Source organism: Giraffa tippelskirchi, chromosome 13 (genome assembly GCF_054371585.1).
Source record: "Giraffa tippelskirchi isolate mGirTip1 chromosome 13, T2T-mGirTip1v1.2.pri, whole genome shotgun sequence".
Lineage (NCBI taxonomy): Eukaryota > Metazoa > Chordata > Mammalia > Artiodactyla > Giraffidae > Giraffa > Giraffa tippelskirchi.
In genome coordinates this window covers 119,779,291-119,800,290 of record NC_137287.1, presented here as the reverse complement: position 1 = coordinate 119,800,290, position 21,000 = coordinate 119,779,291, and the positions used below count along the sequence as shown (strand labels likewise).

The following is a 21,000-nucleotide window of genomic DNA, read 5'->3' as shown; positions in this document are numbered from 1 at the left end:
TTAAGAACAGAAGAAAAGTTAGTTACGTTCCCTGCTTGCTTCTTGTCTTTGTTAGCAGTGTTCTAATGTGATTATTCTAAGCAGCGTAATTGGTGTTCAGTATTTCAGTCTACCTTTGGTACAGGTGTATCTTCATTGGCGAAGTAGTTTCTTTTTCTAATCCCTCTGGGCTTTCCAAACTCTTCAGCACTACTGAACATTTTCTGGTGAGAAGGAAAACGAAACTTCTGTTGTGCTGCACAGTTTACCCGCTAATCCAGAGTAGTGTTCTATTCCTGGATAGTCAGTTACTTACTGTGTGGTGTTTGGGATTGAGGAAGAGAGGAAAAGGAGGAGACCCAGCTGCCTTTTATGTGAAGGGCCTGTGGCATCTGGAAGGTCTTTTGCCCACAGTTATAGGAAATTGAAAGATAAGCTGCTTCTGTTCGGGACTGTGTTTTAGGAAAAGATTGAGTAGGGTGATTGCTTCCAGACTGAATGTAGGCTCTAGGATCCCAATGTGTTTACTCATCAGAGGGTTGTTAGAAAGGCTTTACAAGGTTCATTTTCTTAAAATACAAGTATTTTACATCTGGTTTAACTTATGTAAGGCTAGTGACATCCTGAAAAGCATGTAAGGTGTCTGTGTTCACCACTTCGGATCCCAGAATAGTCAGGAAAGATAAACACTGAATTGGTTATAAAAAGAAAGTGTTTTATAGTGACCACACTTTTACTCAGTGAGTGATATTTACAGTATTAAATATGTTGCTGAGGGGTGACAGAAATACGGGAATGAACTTGTCCTTCTGCCGGAGTAGTTTCTTTAAGTGCCATCATGGGTGGCAGTGGAATAACTGGTGCTTTAATTCTCTTCCTGTGACTCTTCAAATGCCTGCTCCTCGTAGGAAATAGCGTAACTTAATATTTTTAGTTAGATCAGTGGTTTAAAGACATTTCAAATACTGACTTAAAACACCAGTGTGGGTTATGTAAATACTTGCACCAACATTAAGTGGAATATTGTTTTAAGTATTTAGGATCTGAATTTCTTATATATTAATTTGGGTTGATGATGTACCAGAACTGAAATTGTTTATATTGTGGTATATTTGAATGTAGTATATATTGTAGTATGTATTTGAATGTCTTCCTGATTTTTTTATTAACTTAGAATATATCACTGCCTTTTTTTCTTCACTAGTAATGGCATCATTTCTGGCCTTTGATTCTCCCCCACTCCCTACCAAAAAGATGTTTCCAGAGAGGTGGTTTTTTGTTTGTTTGTTTTTACAGCTTTAATGTAGAAATGTTTAAAAAACAGAAGAGTATAAATGGTGTCCTAATTCTTAGGCTTACTGTGGGCTTCCTATAACCATATTCTGATAAGACTCTAATTTTATTCAGGGGAGATTTTCGGTAAACCATTGAAATTCTGCTCTAGCCATCAGATTTAATGCTTTGGGTGACCTTGGCATAAATTTGCATTTTGAGCTTAGTTTAGACAAGTAACTATTTCAAGGAGAGACTTGGAGAAGTTTTCCTTCTTCCCCTTTCCATCAACCTGAGCCCCTCTCTCCACTTTTTATCCTTTTCATATTTCAACTAAGATTTCTTTAAAAACACGGATTTCACCCCTTTAAGGTCAGGCGGGGGCAGTGGAAACCACTGGCTTAGACTAGGCAACTTATGTTCAGGTTTTATGAAAAACCTGGTCTGGTCTGCCTCTCAATACAGTGTTACAAATGTTTTTTTCCATAAAAATTGTAGATTTGCATTCACTAGTATAACTGATACAGTAGTTGTCATTTTAGTATACGTTCAGATTTCAGTTCCCACATATAAAGTAACAGAGTTATGCCTGCAGGTACTGGAAACCAGAACACACTACTGTATTTACTTCTGTATTTTCTGGCCTGTTAAATTAGCACCATATATTTTTATTAGCAACTTGAAACATGTAAGAATGCACATAAAGATATGAAGAATTTGTATACTGGAAAATGCTGTACTAGATCCATACTTGCAGTTATTTAAACTATAATCTGTAGAAGTTTGATTTGGAGGCTTTTTTTTTTTTTTCTTTCCTGACTCGATTATGTATGCCTAGTCAGAGGTTTAACATTGGGTTTTATGGGAGTTCTTTTTGTTGTTTTTACTTTGATGGTGCAATTATCAGTGCTTTTCTCCTAAAAACAGGGAGTAAATGATGCTATCCTTGATACGGTGTCTTTGCTGAGGGACTGCAATATACAGACAAGCCCTGTTGACTGTTGGTGCGTTAGGTCCTGCAAATCTTGCCTTCAGCCTCCTGAACTAGTACTGTCATCTGTTGGGTTCCTCTCCATGTTCTTGACCCAGATGAGCCTGAGTCCAGCACATGACAAGATTTAAGCCTTTTGGCAGAGCACGTTTCTGAAATGATTATTATTATGTTTGTCAGTTAATGACCTCTTTGCCTAAATAAAGGTCACAGTCATTGATGTATCATCACCCTTCTGTCAAGATCTGACCTTTAGGTATCTCCTCATGAGACAGGCTCCTCCTGCTCTTACTTGTCTCTCTGTAGTTGGTGTAAAGGAGTAGTTTTGCTTTTGAGATAAGAGGTTCATGCATTTGATCAGTCTTATGTATAGTTGTAATTCATATGGTTTCAAGTCATCTGTACCCTATGGCTGCACATCTCACATTTTCATTTCAATCATCTGACTCCTGCTTTCTGAGGAAGGAATTACTTTCTGAGTGAGAATTTGGCCAGGATTATTAGTAAAACTTGAGTGTTTTGGCCCTAATCAGTAGATGTGGGTATATTTTGCAGAGATTGATAAGGCGGAGTATGGCTGAATTATTCAATAGTGAATTTAAATCATTCTCAAAAATTGAAGATTTAAGTGTAGTTCATCAGATGGCATATGCTTAACCAAAATTTGCTTAACTTCAGTTAATAAAACACTTAGAAATGTTAACTCCATTATTAATGGGTTTGAGCCTTTCCCAAAATCTTTCAGAATTTACAAAGTGTTTCACTCTTCCCATAAAGTGTTTTTGTTTTTAATTTAAACTAGGGGCCGATGCCTCTTTCAGAATAATTGTATCTTCCTGACAAATCCCTGTTTTTCCTACTACTCCCAACTCACAAATGTAATTATTATGCATAAAATGCCCAATCTTCCCTCTTACTTACTCACTTCCTCTTCTATTTCCCACTACCAGGACTTTTGGTTGCAAGCAGCACGAACCAAAACTTAAGCAAAAGTGATGGTGTGCTTATTCTTGTTTATGAAAAGTTTGGGGGAGGAATGGTGACATCAAGAGGGCTGTCTTTCAGGCACAGCTGGGTTGAGTAGCAGCAGCAGCAGCAGGAGAATTTTCTGTTCTGTGCTTTTCTCATGCTCACTGTTAGCCCTGTTCGGGGCACATGTCGAAGTCGGTACTCATCAGAGTCTACAGAGAGAGCACTAATTGGTTAACCAGAGTCACATACTCTCTGCTCTGATGGTTCCAAGAGGAAGTTGGGCAGAGAGGGGAGCGAGTCTCTCCTTTACTCCAGTGACCCAGTGCCTGCTGTATACCCGAGAAGCCATATTGAAGGGGAAGAACTGTATCCTGTTCATCTTTCGATTTTTAGCACATTCATGGGTAAACTGCTCCCAAAATGATTGATGAACAGATGAACAGTGGTTTCATTCTATTAAATTGGATATTTCCCCCATTTTTATGCTGTGAGCCCAGAAGTTTATGGTTTGGCTAAAGGAAGCTTTCCTTGGTGTTAGGGTAATGGTGCTGACCTGAGGAAGGTGGCCATCCTGATAAGCAAGGAGGCTGATGCGAACGGTTAGCCACCTGGGGACAGATGGAAAGCAAGCCCATCCCTCTGCATTCCTCTCAGTGTCCACTTCTAGACAGTTTTTGATGTTATTGTAAGACATCTTCCTGCCTAAGAGTAATGATGGTAAATGTTTTCAGCTCTATTCAGAAGTGAGAGTACCCCTTAACCTCAGGCAGTCAACTACCTATTTACTCTGTCCTCCTCCCTTCCCAGTTAAGAACAGAATAAATAGGAAGGTGTGGGCCCTTTAATTCAGTTTCTAATTCAAAAGGCTTTTAAGGGGTGAAGAAGAGGCCAGTGTCTTTTAAATGTTTTTAAACAAGAATGAAATAGATAACATCAGTGAACCCCAAAGGAAGCTGTTGATTTGAAGTTGTTTCTTAACATCAAGCAGTGAGCTGGAAAAAAAATAAAAAACATAGGGCCCTTGAGTTCTTTTTCTAATCACCCATAATAATTCTAACATTAGCTGATAGAGGTTGTTGGAGACTTTCTTTCAAAGACTCTTTGGCTTGTTGTCAGCATAGAAAAAATGAAGAAATATACACAGGAAATGGAGGAACGAGCCTTCTTTAATTATTGTATTTCTATACCATATACCTGCTTTTATTGTGTTTTGTTCAGTAAGTGAAAAGCTAGAGGAAGTTTTGATTGTTTTTGAGGATGCTAACACATATGGATGTGTTATTCTAGCTCCAGATGGACAAAATTTTGGAGATGGTCTCCGTGAAGGGTACCTTCATCCAGGGAAAGGGGCAGGTGGTAGAATTCCCAAGATGATCAGAAATGTCAGAAATCTGCTAATGAAGACAGTTACAATCTTAACCTAGAATAGTCTTCATCTTTCAATGTAAACTTTAACTTGGATTCCTCCTAGCTAATTGTAGAATAACCATTTTCTGTACAGCATTTTCCAGTAAGCAGTGCCACTATTTATAATAGACTGTTTAATTCAACTCAAGTAAACTGAAGAAATTTATCTTATGGCTGAAATAATCATCTTTTATATGTAAGATTTTGTAGCTAAGCTCCCTTATGAGCATATTCTAACTTTCACAGCTGTAGGTAGATAACATTGAGTACCATGAAGCAGTGAGGTGTGCCTTACTTGGAAGTCTTAAAACAACTTGTTAGCTATTGTGGGGCAGGCACTTAGAACACTGGTGTTCTCCGTAAGAAATGGGGTTTTCTTTTATCCTGAGCTGCAGTTTGACTCCCCAGGATGTTTTCTGTATGTGGTGACATTTCCAGATCTTTCTGTATTTGTTTTACTGAGATGTTGAGCTGCTTTTCCAGGATGCAGGGAGAACTAGAAAGGGCTGTCTTTGGGTCACGTCTCTGCTCTGAAGTGGAATGGGATTAACATGGAAGTTCCAAAAGAACTGGATTTGGGCCCATGGAGAGTTTATGAAATGAATGGAGAAACAAGATGTCTCTTCTCAGAATTCATTGTGATGCTTGGTCTCTTCAGAATTAGCCTAGAACACCTCCTTTATTTCTGAAACACTTTTCTTTCAGGTGGTTCTCTCTAAATGACCTAGTTTGTGGGAACCTAGTTTTTTTTCTTTTTAATCAGTTTATTAAGCAACAGATTTTTTAAATCAAAAAGATGGTTCAAAACAATTTAGCAATACAGTTCCCATAAGGGATAGTGAATTTGGCCTTAATGCACATCAATTTGTACCAGAACTGACTTCTCAGTCTATTGGCTAAATAATGTGCAGAATGAGATGGCACAGTGTGCAGAGGACACCATAGTCGTGCTTTATAACTAGGAGTTCCATCTTGAGGATGTTAGTTTCAGTGAACTACATTCTTCTTTTGGCCTCAAGTATACTAAGTTCTGGAGAAGGCACTGGCGACCCACTCTGGTGCTCTTGCCTAGAAAATCCCATGGAGGAGCCTGGTAGGCTGCAGTCCATGGGGTCGCTAAGACACGACTGAGCGACTTCACTTTCACTTTTCACTTTCCTGCATTGGAGAAGGAAATGGCAACCACTTTAGTGTTCTTGCCTGGAGAATCCCAGGGTCGGGGGAGCCTGGTGGGCTGCCGTCTATGGGGTCGCGCAGAGTCGGACACGACTGACATGACTCAGCAGCAGCAGCAGCATACTAAGTTCTGGTAATATATCCACATTTAGGATTTCTAGAAGTTGCTGGGGGTTCTGGTAAGATTCCTTCCCCCCCAGTTTTCATAGTTAATATTGATTTTTAGAATAGGAGGTGCAGTAACTTGTCTTACTGCAGTTGAATTAGTTGACTTTGTGATCATGGTTTACAAATGGCAGTGGTATTACTGAGTGACGGCCTTTATTAATTAGAAAGCCAGATTTGCATGTACTGAATTTTAAATCCTGATGTATCAGCTTTTGTTTCTGCCTGGTTTTGGTCTTTAGAGCTACTTTATAGCCTGTAAATTTTACTTAGATTATTAAGTCAATGATAAATTTTTACCCTGCTGTGTAGGAAACATTCATGGTCACTTTGGAAGCCATACAAATGATCAGTTGCCCAAGTTTTATTTTATTTTCTTAACCATTGTTTTTAAGGAACTTGGAAAAGTGGATCTAAATTTCTACTTTAATGTATTGGGTCATTTAAATAATTTTTCAGTTCCCTCATACACACAGAAGCTTTTCCTTTTTCAAAGGGCTGCCCTGATACCTGTCAGTTATCGTTTGCTCTGACGCCTAGTGCTAGGCTTTCCCCATCTCAGCACTTACTCCACGGCACGAGAGAGTGCCTTTGTCCAGGAGTGGTGCTGACTGTGGGGCAGGATACACAGCCGTTCGTGTCTAGTCTGGGTAGTGTGCAGTAACTCCCGATACCATCACAGTCTGCAGGATAGTTCCCAGGCAACACAAACTTACTTCCTCTGGCACTCAAGATTATGTGGTAATGATGCTGAAATGGTGAACATTTTTCTGTTTTCAGAGGTTCGACATCACAAGGAGGAAAACATTCACATTTGATTTTAAAGTAATCCGTTGGGATATAGTCCTGATTCTCAACTTTAAATAAGTTCATCCCAAACTAGTTTTTTAAAGGTCTAATCAGAATTGTGCCACACTGGATTCATGTTATCTATAACATAAAATGTCCTGTTAAAAATAGAAAAGATCAGGGAGTACTTCCTTTTAAGTATTCAGAACATACTGGATAAGGATATCTACTCACTTTTTTTGTCATACTGGGCCAGGGTTTGTGATCCTACCATCAGTGGAATTAGTAAATATTGCAAGTTGTTCGTGTTTTGACTTGACTTAAATTTTTTTTTCCAATAGAAACTATGTTCCAACTTCCTGTCAACAATCTTGGCAGTTTAAGAAAAGCCCGGAAAACTGTGAAAAAAATACTTAGTGACATTGGGTTGGAATACTGTAAAGAACACATAGAAGTAAGTAGCATGTCATTTTTTAATTTTCACACAACTCAGCTTCTGCTCCATTACTTTGTGTCAGTGGCCAGGATCGTTAATTTTTAGATGCGATTCTGAAATTTAACTGCAGCACTAGCTTTGCTAGAACTTTCTCATTTAGCCTAACTTGTTCCCTTCTCCCTAAAGTGGGCTTTTTCATCTTTGCATCCTGAAGCAAAATCAGTTACCACTGAGAACGTACCATGTCGGACGTTTTCTGCTAGGTGCTTTAAAATGGTCTCTAAATTCAAATCCTTTAAAACAGCCCCTAGGGGGATATAGGAATTCTTATCTCAAATATACAGACGAAGAACCAGTAAAGAACTAGGTCCACCTCACAGCTGGACATGTGGCAGGTCTGTCTGTGGGACTCCAGAGCCTGTTCTCATTCTGATATGCCTGAACGTTTTGGTTGACCTTCTGATTGTTGAGGCGTAGTAGTTGGGGTGCTTGTTGTCTTTTTCCTTGGGATTTGAGCGTTTGTTGGCCCTTTTGACCCATCATAGACTATTGTCTTTCCCTCGGTAACAGTTTGGACTTTACAAACTGTTTTTCTCGCCTTTTATTCTGTGAACTTTCTACCAGCCCTGTGGGATAACCAGTGCAGTGGTCTCCTCTTCTAGATCTCATTACTATGATCTTGTGGTTAGTGGATCAGAAACCTCTGATTGGAAAGAAATGTTTAAAGCTGTTTTTCCCACTAGCCTTTTAAGTTCCAGCTGGTCAGGGACTGTAACTACCTTGTCCATCTGTGTGTCCTCAGCACCTAGCACAGTGCTGGGCACATAACAGGCACTTGGTAAATGTTTGGAAGAAATTGAAAATAAAAAAGCAGTTTCCTTCATGCGACAGGTTTTCTTTTCCTGGTTCCCTTACCTGCTCTAGGGGCGTATCATGAGGACCAAAGCTTCTCAGAGTTGGATTCTCTAGCTATGTCATCCCCGGTGTGGGAGTTCACTCCACACCCGCTCCAGTACTTCATGTGCAGGTAGATCTACCTGAGGAGATAGTCCATTTACTTCCCATGCAGTGGGGTGATCTTCACAAGAATAAATAGTGTAAATATTAAAGGTACTTTTCCTATCCTACATTTGATTTGTTCATCCCTATTACACCCACTACGTACTCTGGAATATATTTATGGATACTTGATATTCCACACTGAACTGTGAACCTTTTGGGAACAAGAGGAATTTTACCATAAAACTTTTTATATTCCTATCTCAAGGTTGGGGGTGGGGCATCAAATTTTTACGCAAGAGTAATTTAACATAATACCACATGCTTTCTCTGAGTAGCTGTTCTCCTTTTGGGGTTCAGAAATCCTGAGTTTTCCTTCTAGTCCAATCCCACCCCACCCCCATCTCCATAGAACATTTTTCTTGCACAGAACCAGAATAGCACATCTGTAGTACTGAGACTGAGTGAATGTTGCTGTCTTACACTCTGTTCTAATATTACAGCTGATGAGTTACAACTCTTAAGAAGAGTGCTTTGGTATCAATACATGGCTTAATTTTTTACTTAACTAGAACTTGCAGTGGTTTCTTTGGAAGCCTGGTGGCCACGAGGGGCATGTGTAGTCGATACACAATGTTCACTATCACAGCCACGTGCCCTTTTGTATTTCCTAAGAACCGTACGACTCCTAGTCTAGTTCTGGGTGGGGTTGACTTTCCTGTGCATCTCCCCAACCCTAGTAAGAGACAGGGCTTATATATCAAGTTGGGCTAGAATTAATACCATGTTTTTGAAACTTCTTTCACTGTTTTCTAGGACTTTAAACAGTTTGAACCTAATGACTTTTATTTGAAAAACACTACATGGGAGGATGTAGGACTGTGGGACCCTTCGCTTACAAAAAACCAGGTAAGTTGCAAGGAGACTTGCCCAAAAGGCAGCATTTTCCCTTTTCAGTTCTAGATCTTTCATAGTGTTGCATTATTTGTAGACAACCTAATGTGAAAAGTGTTAAAAATTTATTATTTCATATTTTCCTAAGAGAGAAAAATATGAAGAACTTTGGTCTGTTTTTTTTCATTGTCCTAAAACTCTATGTAAGAGGAATAGGAAAGTTTGTTACTTAAAAGTTGTGATGCGCAGTGTATACCAGAATTCCCCTCTCCTCCCCTAACCCTGCCAGAAGTATTCTGTTTTTTCTGATTGTAAAATGTTCATTCCAGTGTTCAGTTTATCGGGTATCCATCATTTTTCTGTGTTGCAGTCTTTGTTTTTTCTGTAGAGGGGAAGATGGGACTCTTTCTTGCATTTAAGTTTTCTTACTCGTCTGTATCGTCACCCCGCCTCTGCAGGGTAGTCTGAGCCGGCACTTGGGGTGTGGGGTAGGTGGTTCTGTAGGATGGGAGAGCTGGGTGGCTTAATTGTTACTGATTGGAGTTAAAAGCAGTATTAGGGACTCAAAGGCGGCAGCAGCGCCAACAGGTAACAATAGGTGACGTTACGACACAGGTCGGGCCGTGGGCGGCATGCCCTTTCCCACGGGAGGGGTGGCTGTCCAGGCAAACTGGACCATTATTGATGTATCTGTTCATCCGCTGGAACTTCCGTAGCAGGGAGTCAGTACTTTTAAACTCCACCTCAGAAACGGGATGTCACCTGGTTCTTTTCTTATTAATAACCCGGGAGAGGGTATTAACCAGCAGCCTTAAAATAGGAGAGCCTTCCAGTAGGACACATCACTTAGTTAATTCAGTTTTACCAATACTAAAGAAGGAAAAGCACAGTGTTTCATGTTCGTTGTGACCAGTGTCTGAAACAAGGTAGATTTTTTATGAGGAAGAAAGATCACCTCTCACCGAACTTGTGTTTCCCCTGTCATCAGAGGACCGACTGCACAGATGTTAATGAACTTGTTTCTGTAAGTTGCTCTTTGATACTAGTAAATTCTGAAGTGCTTATTGGCTTTTTAACGTTCTGCATTCCTCACATTCTGTAGGAATTTTTATTTAATTTCTTAATTTGAATCAGAGCAGCTGTCACTTCATTACTTCTTTTGAAGCTGCTCTTGCTTGAGAAGAAGGAACAGCATGGCTTACAGAAGAAAGCTGACTTTTCAGATCAGTGGTTTTTTTGATCTCAGTGAAATCCGAATACTACACTCTACTTAGATCAGAGGGGGGGAATGTTTGAGATTTTTGAAAATGTGCCCTTTTTTTTCTGTGAAAATTTTTCCATGATGGAAAGGATCAAAGGTGTGTCTTTATGTCGTATTGCCTAATTGCACTAGAACACTCTGGGCCCTGAGTTTTAGTGTATAGTGAATCTGAAACCTTCGGCAACTTAACAGCTGTACTTACAGAGTAATTGTAGTGATTTCACCTAGCTTATTCTTTGTCCTTTCTAACTATAAAATGTTCATCTTGAAGCCATTTGTCTTTGGGTTTCTCTAAACCAGTGAGCAAATGTGATTCTTCTTTTCTAAAAACACTGAGGAAGAATTCTGAATGGGGTTTTTATTTGTAACACCAAAATAAGTGTTTATTAGTTTACAACAGCTTTTTCATTTGAGTTTATATTAGGTTGCTACAAAAGTAATTGCGGTTTTTGCATTGTTGAAATTTACCTGTGCTATTGGAATACACTGAAATAAATATAGTTAAATGTATAACATAATACATTTTAATGCACGTGTCTCACTTGATGTTTTTTGTGAATGACTTATTACTTGCTGTTTATATTTATTTTAGACTATGGAAATGATGTTAGACAAAAAGCAGATTCGAGTGATTCTCTTATCCGTGTTCAAAGTGGGTTGTAAAGCAGCGGAAACAGCTAGCAGCGCAGTGCGTCTGGCCCAGGAGCCGCTGATGAACGTGCGTGTGGTGGCGGTTCAAGGAGCTCTGCAAAGGAGACGAGAGCCTTGATGAGGAATGTAGGGTCCCTCATCAGAAGTGGACAATGACCGAGTGAGAGCCATCATCGCAGCTGATCTTACTACATGAGAAGTCGCCAAAGAACTGAACGTTGCCTATTCTACCCTTGTTCGGCGTTTGAAGCAAATTGAAAAAGTGAAAAAACGCGCTAAGCGGGTGTCTCATAATAAGCTAACCGAAAATTTTAAAAAAAAGTCGTTTTGAAGTGTCTTCTCTTATTCTACGAAGCAACAATGACCCATGTCTCTCTGGGACTGTGACATGAACAAGAAGTGGGTTTTATATGACAAACGGCGACACCCAGCTCAGTGGTTAGACCGAGAGGAGGCTCCAGAGCATTCCCCAGAGCCGTACTGGCACTGAAAAGGGACATGGTCACACTTGGCGGGCTGCTGCTTGTCTGAGCCACTGTAGCTCTCTCAATCCTGATGAAACCACTACATCTGAGAAGTATACTCAGCAAATCGATGAGACGCAGCAAAAGCTCGCCTGCCTGCAGCCGCGTTGGTCAACAGAAAGGGCCCCGTCCTCATGCACAACCGCACCCAGCCGCGTGCGGCACAGCCAGCGGCTCGGAAGCGAAGCACGTCAGGAGTGTCGCCTCATCCGCCACCTTCACCTGAACTCCTGCCAGCCAAGTACCACTTCTTCAAGCATCTTGACAGCTTTTTGCAGGGAAAACGCTTCCACAACCAGCAGGAGGCAGAAATTGCTTTCCAAGAGTTTGTTGAATCCTGAGCACAGATTTTTACCATGCTACAGGAATAAACAAACTTATTTCTCATTGGCAAAAATGTGTTGATTGTCATGGTTCCTATTTTGATTTATAAAAATGTGTTTGAGCCTAGTTATAATGATTTAAAATTCAGTCCAAAACCGCAATTACCTTTGCACCAACCTAATGTTTTATAAATTATGCATTTTGCAAAAGGAAGTTTTACTCAGATCAATGTATTACAGTTTCAGTTCTAAAAATAGCAGCGTCTCTTCAAGACTATCTTGGGGGAAAAAATCTAGAACCTGTTAATGCTTATCTGAAATGGCATTCTGATTCCAGTTTTTGTCTTTTCTTTAGGACTATCGGACAAAACCTTTTTGCTGCAGCGCTTGCCCGTTTTCTTCAAAATTTTTCTCTGCCTACAAAAGTCATTTCCGGAATGTCCATAGTGAAGACTTTGAAAATAGGATTCTCCTTAATTGCCCCTACTGTACGTTCAATGCAGACAAAAAGACTTTGGAAACACACATTAAAATATTTCATGCTCCAAACGCCAGCGCACCAAGTAGCAGCCTCAGCACTTTCAAAGATAAAAGCAAAAGTGATGGCCTTAAACCTAAGCAGGCTGACAGTGTAGAGCAAGCTGTTTATTACTGTAAGAAGTGCACTTACCGAGATCCTCTTTATGAAATAGTTAGGAAGCACATTTACAGGGAACATTTTCAGCATGTGGCAGCACCTTACATAGCAAAGGCAGGAGAAAAATCACTCAATGGTGCAGTCCCCTTAGGCACAAATGCCCGGGAGGAAAGTAGTATTCACTGCAAGCGATGCCTTTTTATGCCAAAGTCTTACGAAGCTTTGGTACAACATGTCATTGAAGACCACGAACGCATTGGCTATCAGGTCACTGCCATGATTGGTCACACAAATGTGGTGGTTCCCCGATCCAAACCCTTGATGCTAATTGCTCCCAAACCTCAAGAGAAGAAGGGCATGGGACTCCAATCAAGAATTGGTTCCCTTGCTTCTGGAAACGTACGGTCTTTGCCATCACAGCAGATGGTGAATCGACTCTCAATACCAAAGCCTAACTTAAATTCCACAGGTGTCAACATGATGTCCAGTGTTCACCTACAGCAGAACAACTATGGAGTCAAATCTGTAGGCCAGGGCTATGGCGTTGGTCAGTCAGTGAGACTGGGGCTAGGTGGTAACGCACCGGTTTCCATCCCTCAACAGTCTCAGTCTGTGAAGCAGTTACTTCCAAGTGGAAATGGAAGATCTTATGGTCTTGGGTCAGAGCAGAGGACCCAGGCGCCAGCAAGATATTCACTGCAGTCTCCAAATGCCCCGTCTCTCTCTTCAGGCCAGTTAAAGTCTCCTTCCCTCTCCCAATCACAGGCATCCAGAGTATTAGGTCAGTCCAGCTCCAAGCCAACTGCAGCTGCCACTGGCCCTCCACCACCCAATACTTCCTCAACTCAGAAGTGGAAAATATGTACAATCTGTAACGAGCTTTTTCCTGAAAATGTATATAGTGTGCACTTCGAAAAAGAACATAAAGCTGAGAAAGTCCCAGCAGTTGCCAACTACATTATGAAAATACACAATTTCACTAGCAAATGCCTCTACTGTAATCGCTATTTGCCCACAGACACTCTGCTCAACCATATGCTAATTCATGGTCTGTCGTGTCCGTATTGCCGGTCAACCTTCAATGACGTGGAAAAGATGGCGGCTCACATGCGGATGGTTCATGTGGACGAAGAGATGGGACCTAAAACAGATTCTACTCTGAGTTTTGATTTGACATTGCAGCAGGGTAGTCACACTAACATCCATCTCCTTGTAACCACGTATAACCTGAGGGATGCTCCCGCTGAGTCTGTTGCTTACCATGCCCAAAATAACCCACCCATCCCTCCAAAGCCACAGCCAAAAGTGCAAGAAAAGGCAGATATACCTGTTAAAAGCTCACCTCAAGCTGCAGTGCCCTATAAAAAAGATGTCGGGAAAACCCTTTGCCCTCTTTGCTTTTCAATCCTCAAAGGACCCATATCCGACGCGCTTGCACATCACTTACGAGAGAGGCACCAGGTGATCCAGACGGTCCATCCGGTGGAGAAAAAGCTCACCTACAAGTGCATCCACTGCCTTGGCGTGTATACCAGCAACATGACCGCCTCGACCATCACGCTGCATCTGGTCCACTGCAGGGGCGTCGGAAAGACCCAGAACGGCCAAGACAAGACAAACGCACCCTCGCGGCTTAACCAGTCTCCAGGCCTGGCACCCGTGAAACGCACTTACGAGCAAATGGAGTTTCCCATGCTGAAGAAGCGAAAGTTAGATGAAGATAGTGATTCACCCGGCTTCTTTGAAGAGAAGCCTGAGGAGCCTGTTGTTTTAGCTTTAGACCCTAAGGGTCATGAAGATGATTCCTATGAAGCCAGGAAAAGCTTCCTAACAAAATATTTCAACAAACAACCCTATCCCACCAGGAGAGAAATTGAGAAGCTGGCGGCAAGCTTATGGTTGTGGAAGAGTGACATTGCTTCCCATTTTAGTAACAAGAGGAAGAAGTGTGTCCGAGACTGTGAAAAGTACAAGCCTGGTGTGTTGCTGGGCTTCAACATGAAAGAGTTAAACAAAGTTAAGCACGAGATGGATTTTGATGCTGAGTGGCTATTTGAAAATCATGATGAGAAGGATTCCAGAGTCAACGCTAGTAAAACAGCGGACAAAAAGCTCAATCTTGGAAAGGAAGATGACAGTTCCTCAGACAGTTTTGAAAATTTGGAGGAAGAATCCAATGGAAGTGATAGCCCCTTTGATCCTGTTTTTGAAGTTGAGCCTAAAATCCCTAATGATAACCCAGAGGAACACATACCGAAGGTAATTTCTGAAGATGCTTTAGAATCTGAGAAGCTAGACCAAAAAGAAGAGGATGGTTCAAAATATGAAACTGTTCATTTGACTGAGGAGCCAGCCAAGCTAATGCCTGATGCCTCTGATAGTGAGGTTGACCAAGATGATGTTGTCGAGTGGAAAGATGGTGCTTCTCCGTCTGAGAGCGGCCCTGGTTCCCAACAAGTGTCAGACTTTGAGGACAACACGTGTGAGATGAAAACAGGAACCTGGTCCGATGAGTCTTCCCAGAGTGAAGATGCAAGGAGCAGTAAGCCAGCTGCCAAAAAAAAGGCTACCATGCAAGGTGACAGAGAGCAGTTGAAGTGGAAGAATAGTTCCTATGGAAAAGTTGAAGGGTTTTGGTCCAAGGACCAGTCACAGTGGAAGAATGCAACTGAGAATGATGAGCGCTTATCCAGCCCACAGATTGAGTGGCAGAATAGCACAATTGACAGTGAGGACGGGGAGCAGTTTGACAACATGACTGATGGGGTGGCTGAACCCATGCACGGCAGCTTGACGGGGGTTAAACTGAGCAGCCAGCAGGCTTAAGGGCCGGCCTCTCTGGCCTTGGGGACAGATGCCTGCAGCCTGAGACTCTGTTCTCCTTTCGGTTACGACTGCAAAGCTGTGTTCTGACTGGTACTGCCTTTTGAGTGCCGGCTCATCAGGCGGTGGGGACATGTGGCCACTCCAGTCCCAGTGGTTATTTCTAAGTCTGTGACACATGATTGGCTGATCTTTAGAATGCTCTGTGACAGACACAGTAACTAAATGTGAAAAACCAATAAGCTGGTGGCTCATGAACGCACACGAGAAAAAGCAGAGGTTTGTTTTATCTGCCTTCTCAACCTTTCTTTCCCTCTGTAGAACAATGTCTGGTTGGACGTCCTTGAGGAGCGTTCTCCTGATTAAAATGGTAGTATAGGGCCAACACACACGCTACCAGTCCAATGTGTACAGTAGACTTCGGGGAAATCAATTTTTTTTCATGTATTCATTCTGAATAGTTGAAATGTATATTTGTACAGTCTTTTAGACCTATTCAAGTGATGCTTACGATATTGTTATTGTGTACCCATCATAGACGCGTTTCTTTTTTTAGTGTTGCCCTTGCTGTGTAATAAACGCTGTATCTAGTTGACCTAGCAAAAGCCTGAAACTACGCTAGTGTGGACTTCGGGACAGACTTAGTTTTTGCACATAACCTTGTACAATCTCGCGACAGAGGCCAGCCACATAAGATATATATCTGGACTCTCTTGTATTATAGAATTTTTCTTGTTCTGAATATCCTTGACATTACAGCTGACAAAAACAAAAACTGGTATTTCAGATGTTTTCTGAAATCTTTTAAGCTGAAAATCACAGGCAAGAATTGACTTTGCAGCTACTAATTTTGACACCTCTTAGATCTGTATGGAAGAGTGTTGTGTTGAAACAGCAGACCAATGAGAGCTGCCCTTTGGATATTTAGTTTTATCTTGAGTTAAACGCCACCCTGGTGTATTCATTTACACCATCTAATATATGACACACCATTGTAGTATGTATGATTTTGTGATCTTTATTTCCCTTTGTATTCATTTTAAGCATCTAAATAAATTGCTGTATTGTGCTTAATGTAAATACTTACTTGCTTTATTACCCCTTATAGTCCTGTGTGTCCATTATGTCTTGTACCAGTTGATGCCATGGCTTCCTCATCAGAGATGGAGCCATAGCCACTGAGGAAACTTGTGGAAGACCAAGAATGGCATAGAGAAGGCTTTCTTTCAAGGCTCCTGTTGCAAATTCTTTGGTTGGGTTTGGTTTTTGTCTTTTACCTTTTTAATCACTAGAATAAACATCCTTGAATTTTTTCAGTTCCCCTGTTGTTAAGGATCAGAACCTGCTTAGATATGTAAATGTCTCAATGATAAAAGATGTAAACATAAATAAGCATTGATTGCAAGCAGAATCTTAATACCCTGGTGTTCTTTCTTCTGAGTGAAGTCCGTATTAGTTTTCACCTTATAATGGGAACAGTTGTACTAACCAGGCAACTACTCTCTGCTTTTAACTCTGGACCATCTTGCTATTAAGAGAAAGGCTTTGCAGAGCACACGTTCTGGGAGCTGTAAAGATGCAGGAGCTGGTAGGGTGCGAGCGACCCCGTACCGAAGAACAGGAAGTTACAAGGTGGCAGAAGTAGTCCACTGTGTTTGGTGGTGATAACGTGGTGGGATGGATGCTCTTTTAGTCCATGCAGAGGCTGGTCAGTCACCTCTCAGGGACGTTGGCCTAGAGAGTTCTGAAGTGAGGCTAGTTTCCATGATTTCTAAGACTCCAGAAAGTTCATCTTAACACTTCTGTTACCTGAGAACCAAAGCTTGACCAGCCTCCCCCCACAATGTAAAGTCGTGCCTCTCAGAATGATACAGGAGAAAGCACAAGAATGGACTAGAACCTTTAGGGTGCTTGGGGCTGGCACGGAGCTTTTTTTTTTTTTGAGCTATTTTAAATCTGTAACACACATAGATGATAAATTCTGTGGACACCCAATATGCTACAGATTACCTAATCAGAAAAGGTGGCAGTGAGAACATTGTCTTACCTGAGGATAGTAATACCAGCTGCATTTAAGCCATCTCACATTTGCTTTGAAATTACTCTGCCTAATAGGTAGGAAGAATGTAGCCTGGTCTTGTGAGTCCTACATGAAGTACTAGTGAGACTTGTGCAAAATAGTGGGGTGAGGGTGGGGAGGTGCGCTCCGGGTTGGACATTTGAGCAGAGAGATGAGGACGCTTCCTTGGTACGGTGGTGTGAGTGGGCCTTGTCAGCATGGGGAAAAGAGTTTAGCCACCTAAGAACTGGAAATAAAGTTTCCCCAGTAAGAACTGTTGGAGAAGTCCTGAAAGTGTCTCAATAAAAGCCATTTTAAAACAATGCTGTTGCTACTGTTTGCTTTTGGAATAATCTGGAAAGAGAAGCTGGCTTTCTGCCATCTTCTAATTAGAGAAAGTCTATAACTGTAGACTGACTGAATAATCCTGTCGATTTTCTTTTGAACAAAGAAAAACAAAATTCCAGAGCACTTTTTGCCCTTCAGATTTCCTTGTGGCCAGAAGTTCCAGACTCAAACTGAGGAAGCACTGTGGTTTCTCTCCCGTTTCAGCATGTGGAAGCATTTTCTTGCCCCATCTTTGGTTCCTTACCATCAAGTAGTACGAGGGTCTTCAGCAAACAGCTCTGTTCCCTCTCAAATTCCAAGCAGAAAAGGAAATGCCCCCTCCTCCCCCTCCCAACGCCAATGGCTGTGTCTGTCTAGCCCAAATACCTACCCACTTGTAAAGACGCACACTTCAGAAGGGAGCAAAGCAGGTTTAGATGATAGATTTGAAAATGATCTGCATAAAAGACCGAGGAACGCCCCACCTGAAACACCTCCAGGGGCCGTTCAGCTTGCTTTTGCCGAAGGAGGACCGCCATATAGAGGGGTGTTTCCCTCTGCGGACTAAACCTTGAGGTGGGCCTCCCAGATCATCTCGCCACTACAGCTTGAGAGCCACTTAGCTTGAGTGATGGAAAGATCTGATTTTTACCAAGAGGTTAGATAGAGCACTCCGAATCTGGATTCCACAGAGCACCTGGTCAGCCTTCTGCCTCCCTTAGGCAATGATCTTTAAAACCCATTTGACCCTGATTTCTAACCCACCCAGTAGCTTATTGCTTATTGGCCTGGCACCAGTGCAGGCATGTTTCACCAAAGTGTCATGTAGGAATGTAACTCCTAAACCCCTAGAGGACTGAAAATAAAGGCAAGAGACTGCTCTCACCAAACTGAGATGCATTCCAACTTACCAGTTATTAAAGGGCTACCTTGACATGATCTAGAAAAAGACAAGCTAGACAGGCAAGTTAAAAGATAAAAAGGTGATTTTCTACCAAGTGCTACTAGAAGGTTAGCTCAAAAATGGATCAAAACTTGAACAAAAGGAAGACTGCTATTTGGCAATTCTTTGCATCCTGCTACTTCCATCAGCAAACTCCACTTTAAAAAATTAATATTCACTAGAACGTGAATCCTAGTGGGATTACAACTTAGTGGAGTTGTATTCCAAAATCTGCATGTAAGGCATAGCTGCAGATACCCTGAAAATCCTCGAGTCATATTTTCAAAGGGCTTTAGCTAAGAGGATACAGGAGGGAAGGTCCCCAGTCATTCCCAGGACACATGCTCTGCACCACGTAAATGAGGTCGTTGTGGCTGTGTTTTTTTTTCAGCATATGTACAATGCGCAACTGTGATGCAAACCAACCTCCACCCTGGCACCAGGACACCATCGGTACCCCTTAGAAAGATGTAAGGCCATTCAAACCTAAACTGGTTTTTGCAAAAATTTGGCTGTACCTTTATTAATGTTTTCTTACTACCAAGTGAAACAAAATGGATATCCTGATAAGCAAATTGTTCACCTTTTGGAAGGTGATCAAGAGGCTAGAAATAAAAGGGCTTTTTCCCATGCATGCATGAGATATAAGTGTCGCCATCTAGCCTGAAGCAGAATGCAACAGCTGTGTAAAGGGGACAGCCATCTGGGAATCAAAACTTTTAAGACCCTGCATTGAGGATGGCAGGTGAAAAGATGGCTGCATCTGCTGGGCTGGCTCTATTGGCTTCCCCCGGGAGAGGACTCCAGAGGCTTAAATACAGAGTCCTCCAAGGAGGGAACCTCCAAGCCAGGGGCGAGATTCTACCTTTCCCAGGAGTTTGACACTGTTCATAAAATTGCCCCGAGCTCAGCACACATCCTGACCACATATCGACTCAAGAACTTTCCAAACATCGCAGAAATGTTTAGGACCAGTTGTAGGGCACTAGATTCCAAGATAATTTGAATCCTCAAAACAGTCCTGCCCCAATTCCCTAAATCCACCCCCACCCCCTCAAAAAAAGTTTTGAAAAAGGAGTGTTAGTAGTAGGTTTCAAGACACGATGCTTGACCGAAGCCAACTTGTCCCAGGCCTCCAGCTGGCAGAGGGAAGATGCTCACTTGGACCCAGCATATCTGAGTCCACAGCCTCTGGGTTCCCAGCCACACCTTTCAGCCCTGATCTTGGCTGAAGACTACCCTCTCGAGAAAGGCTTTCCCTGCTGTGAACACAAGGACACGTGAGCCCCGGGTTTTAAACCAACACATCCTACTCTCCCCAGCACAGTATCTCCCAAACAACTCTCATTCACACTGCCATTTTCGTCATTTTTGCCACATCTGCCTAACAGCTGCTTTACATACTTAGTATGTTTCAACTCCCCTTTTTAAAAAGGAAAACTATTTTTGCAAGAAAATTCAACCAGCATGATTTGCTGTTTAATGGAGGCACCCCTAAAAACACAAAGCAAAACGTTAAGACTAAAACTGTTCCACTTGCCATTGCTTGTCGAGGGCTGTGAGCCCTAGACTTGCTTTGTTGGTTAAAAAGGAAAATCTGAGGGGTCCAGGGCAGACGAGCACTGAGATGGGCCCTTTTCCTTGGCCCAGGCGAGACTGGGAAAATTGGATGTGTCTCTGTGGACTCGTGTTACCTCACGCATGCCACAGGGCACCAAACCAATTTGTCAACAGAAGGCTTTGGTTCAGAGTGTTTCCCAGGGAAGTCTTTGCCCATCAGTGATTACCCAACTCTTCTTACCTGGTTTTAGACTCCTTTTTATGACATAGGACTCTCACTGGCAGTAATGGGAACTCCAACTCAGACTGGGCTTTTAATGAAGGAAAACGCAAGCAGCAGTAGTGCCCAAAGAAGGCGGGTTGCTCAGTGATGTGAGCAGGGTCTCAGGGCCTCTTGTCTTTTGGTCCTGCCACCCACACGGTCACCTTCATTCTAAGCAGGCACTCTGGCATTCCTGTTGCTTCCCATTCACCTGCCCTGAGAGAGTGTATCACCTCCCTGGCTACTGAGCAGGAGTCCTGAACTTGGGGCCAATTGGACCATTCCAGAACCAGTTTCCATGCTGGTAGACTTAAGACGGGCTTCCCTGGTGGCTCAGTGGTAAAAAAACTTGGGTTCAATCCATGGGTCAGAAAGATCCCCTGGAGAAGGAAATAGCAACCCACTCCAGTATTTCTGCCTGGGAAATCCCATGGCCAGAGGAGCCTGGCAGGTTACAGTCCATGTCAGGCACGACTTAGTGACTAAACACCACCAAACAAGGCTTAGACCAGGCAGTACCCATCTCTGAAGCTGGGGTGGAATCAGTTCA

At 42.2% G+C, this 21,000-nt stretch overlaps 2 protein-coding genes across 7 annotated transcripts in view; both read left to right on the top strand.

The window, feature by feature from the left end:
• Window positions 1-7,202, top strand: part of DPM1 (dolichyl-phosphate mannosyltransferase subunit 1, catalytic) — a 42,387-nt gene extending 35,185 nt beyond the window's left edge. For both annotated transcript variants that reach the window (XM_081560316.1, XM_081560317.1), the window contains one exon: window positions 7,093-7,202. Coding sequence is in view for 1 of the 2 variants with exons in the window: in XM_081560317.1 (XP_081416443.1) it covers window positions 7,093-7,134 (42 nt within the window). In the remaining variant the exon portion in view is untranslated. The remainder of the gene's footprint in view (window positions 1-7,092) is intronic.
• Window positions 1-16,379, top strand: part of ADNP (activity dependent neuroprotector homeobox) — a 50,969-nt gene extending 34,590 nt beyond the window's left edge. For 4 of the 5 annotated variants that reach the window (XM_081560309.1, XM_081560310.1, XM_081560312.1 and 1 more), the window contains 3 exons: window positions 7,093-7,205; window positions 9,003-9,095; window positions 12,195-16,379. In XM_081560309.1, coding sequence (XP_081416435.1) covers window positions 7,098-7,205; window positions 9,003-9,095; window positions 12,195-15,302 — 3,309 coding nt within the window. In that variant the 5' untranslated portion in view covers window positions 7,093-7,097 and the 3' untranslated portion in view covers window positions 15,303-16,379. Of the gene's footprint in view, window positions 1-7,092; window positions 7,206-9,002; window positions 9,096-10,933 lie in introns of those variants that run through there. The other variant, XM_081560313.1, reaches the window with a different exon arrangement.
• Window positions 16,380-21,000: the final 4,621 nt, after the last annotated feature.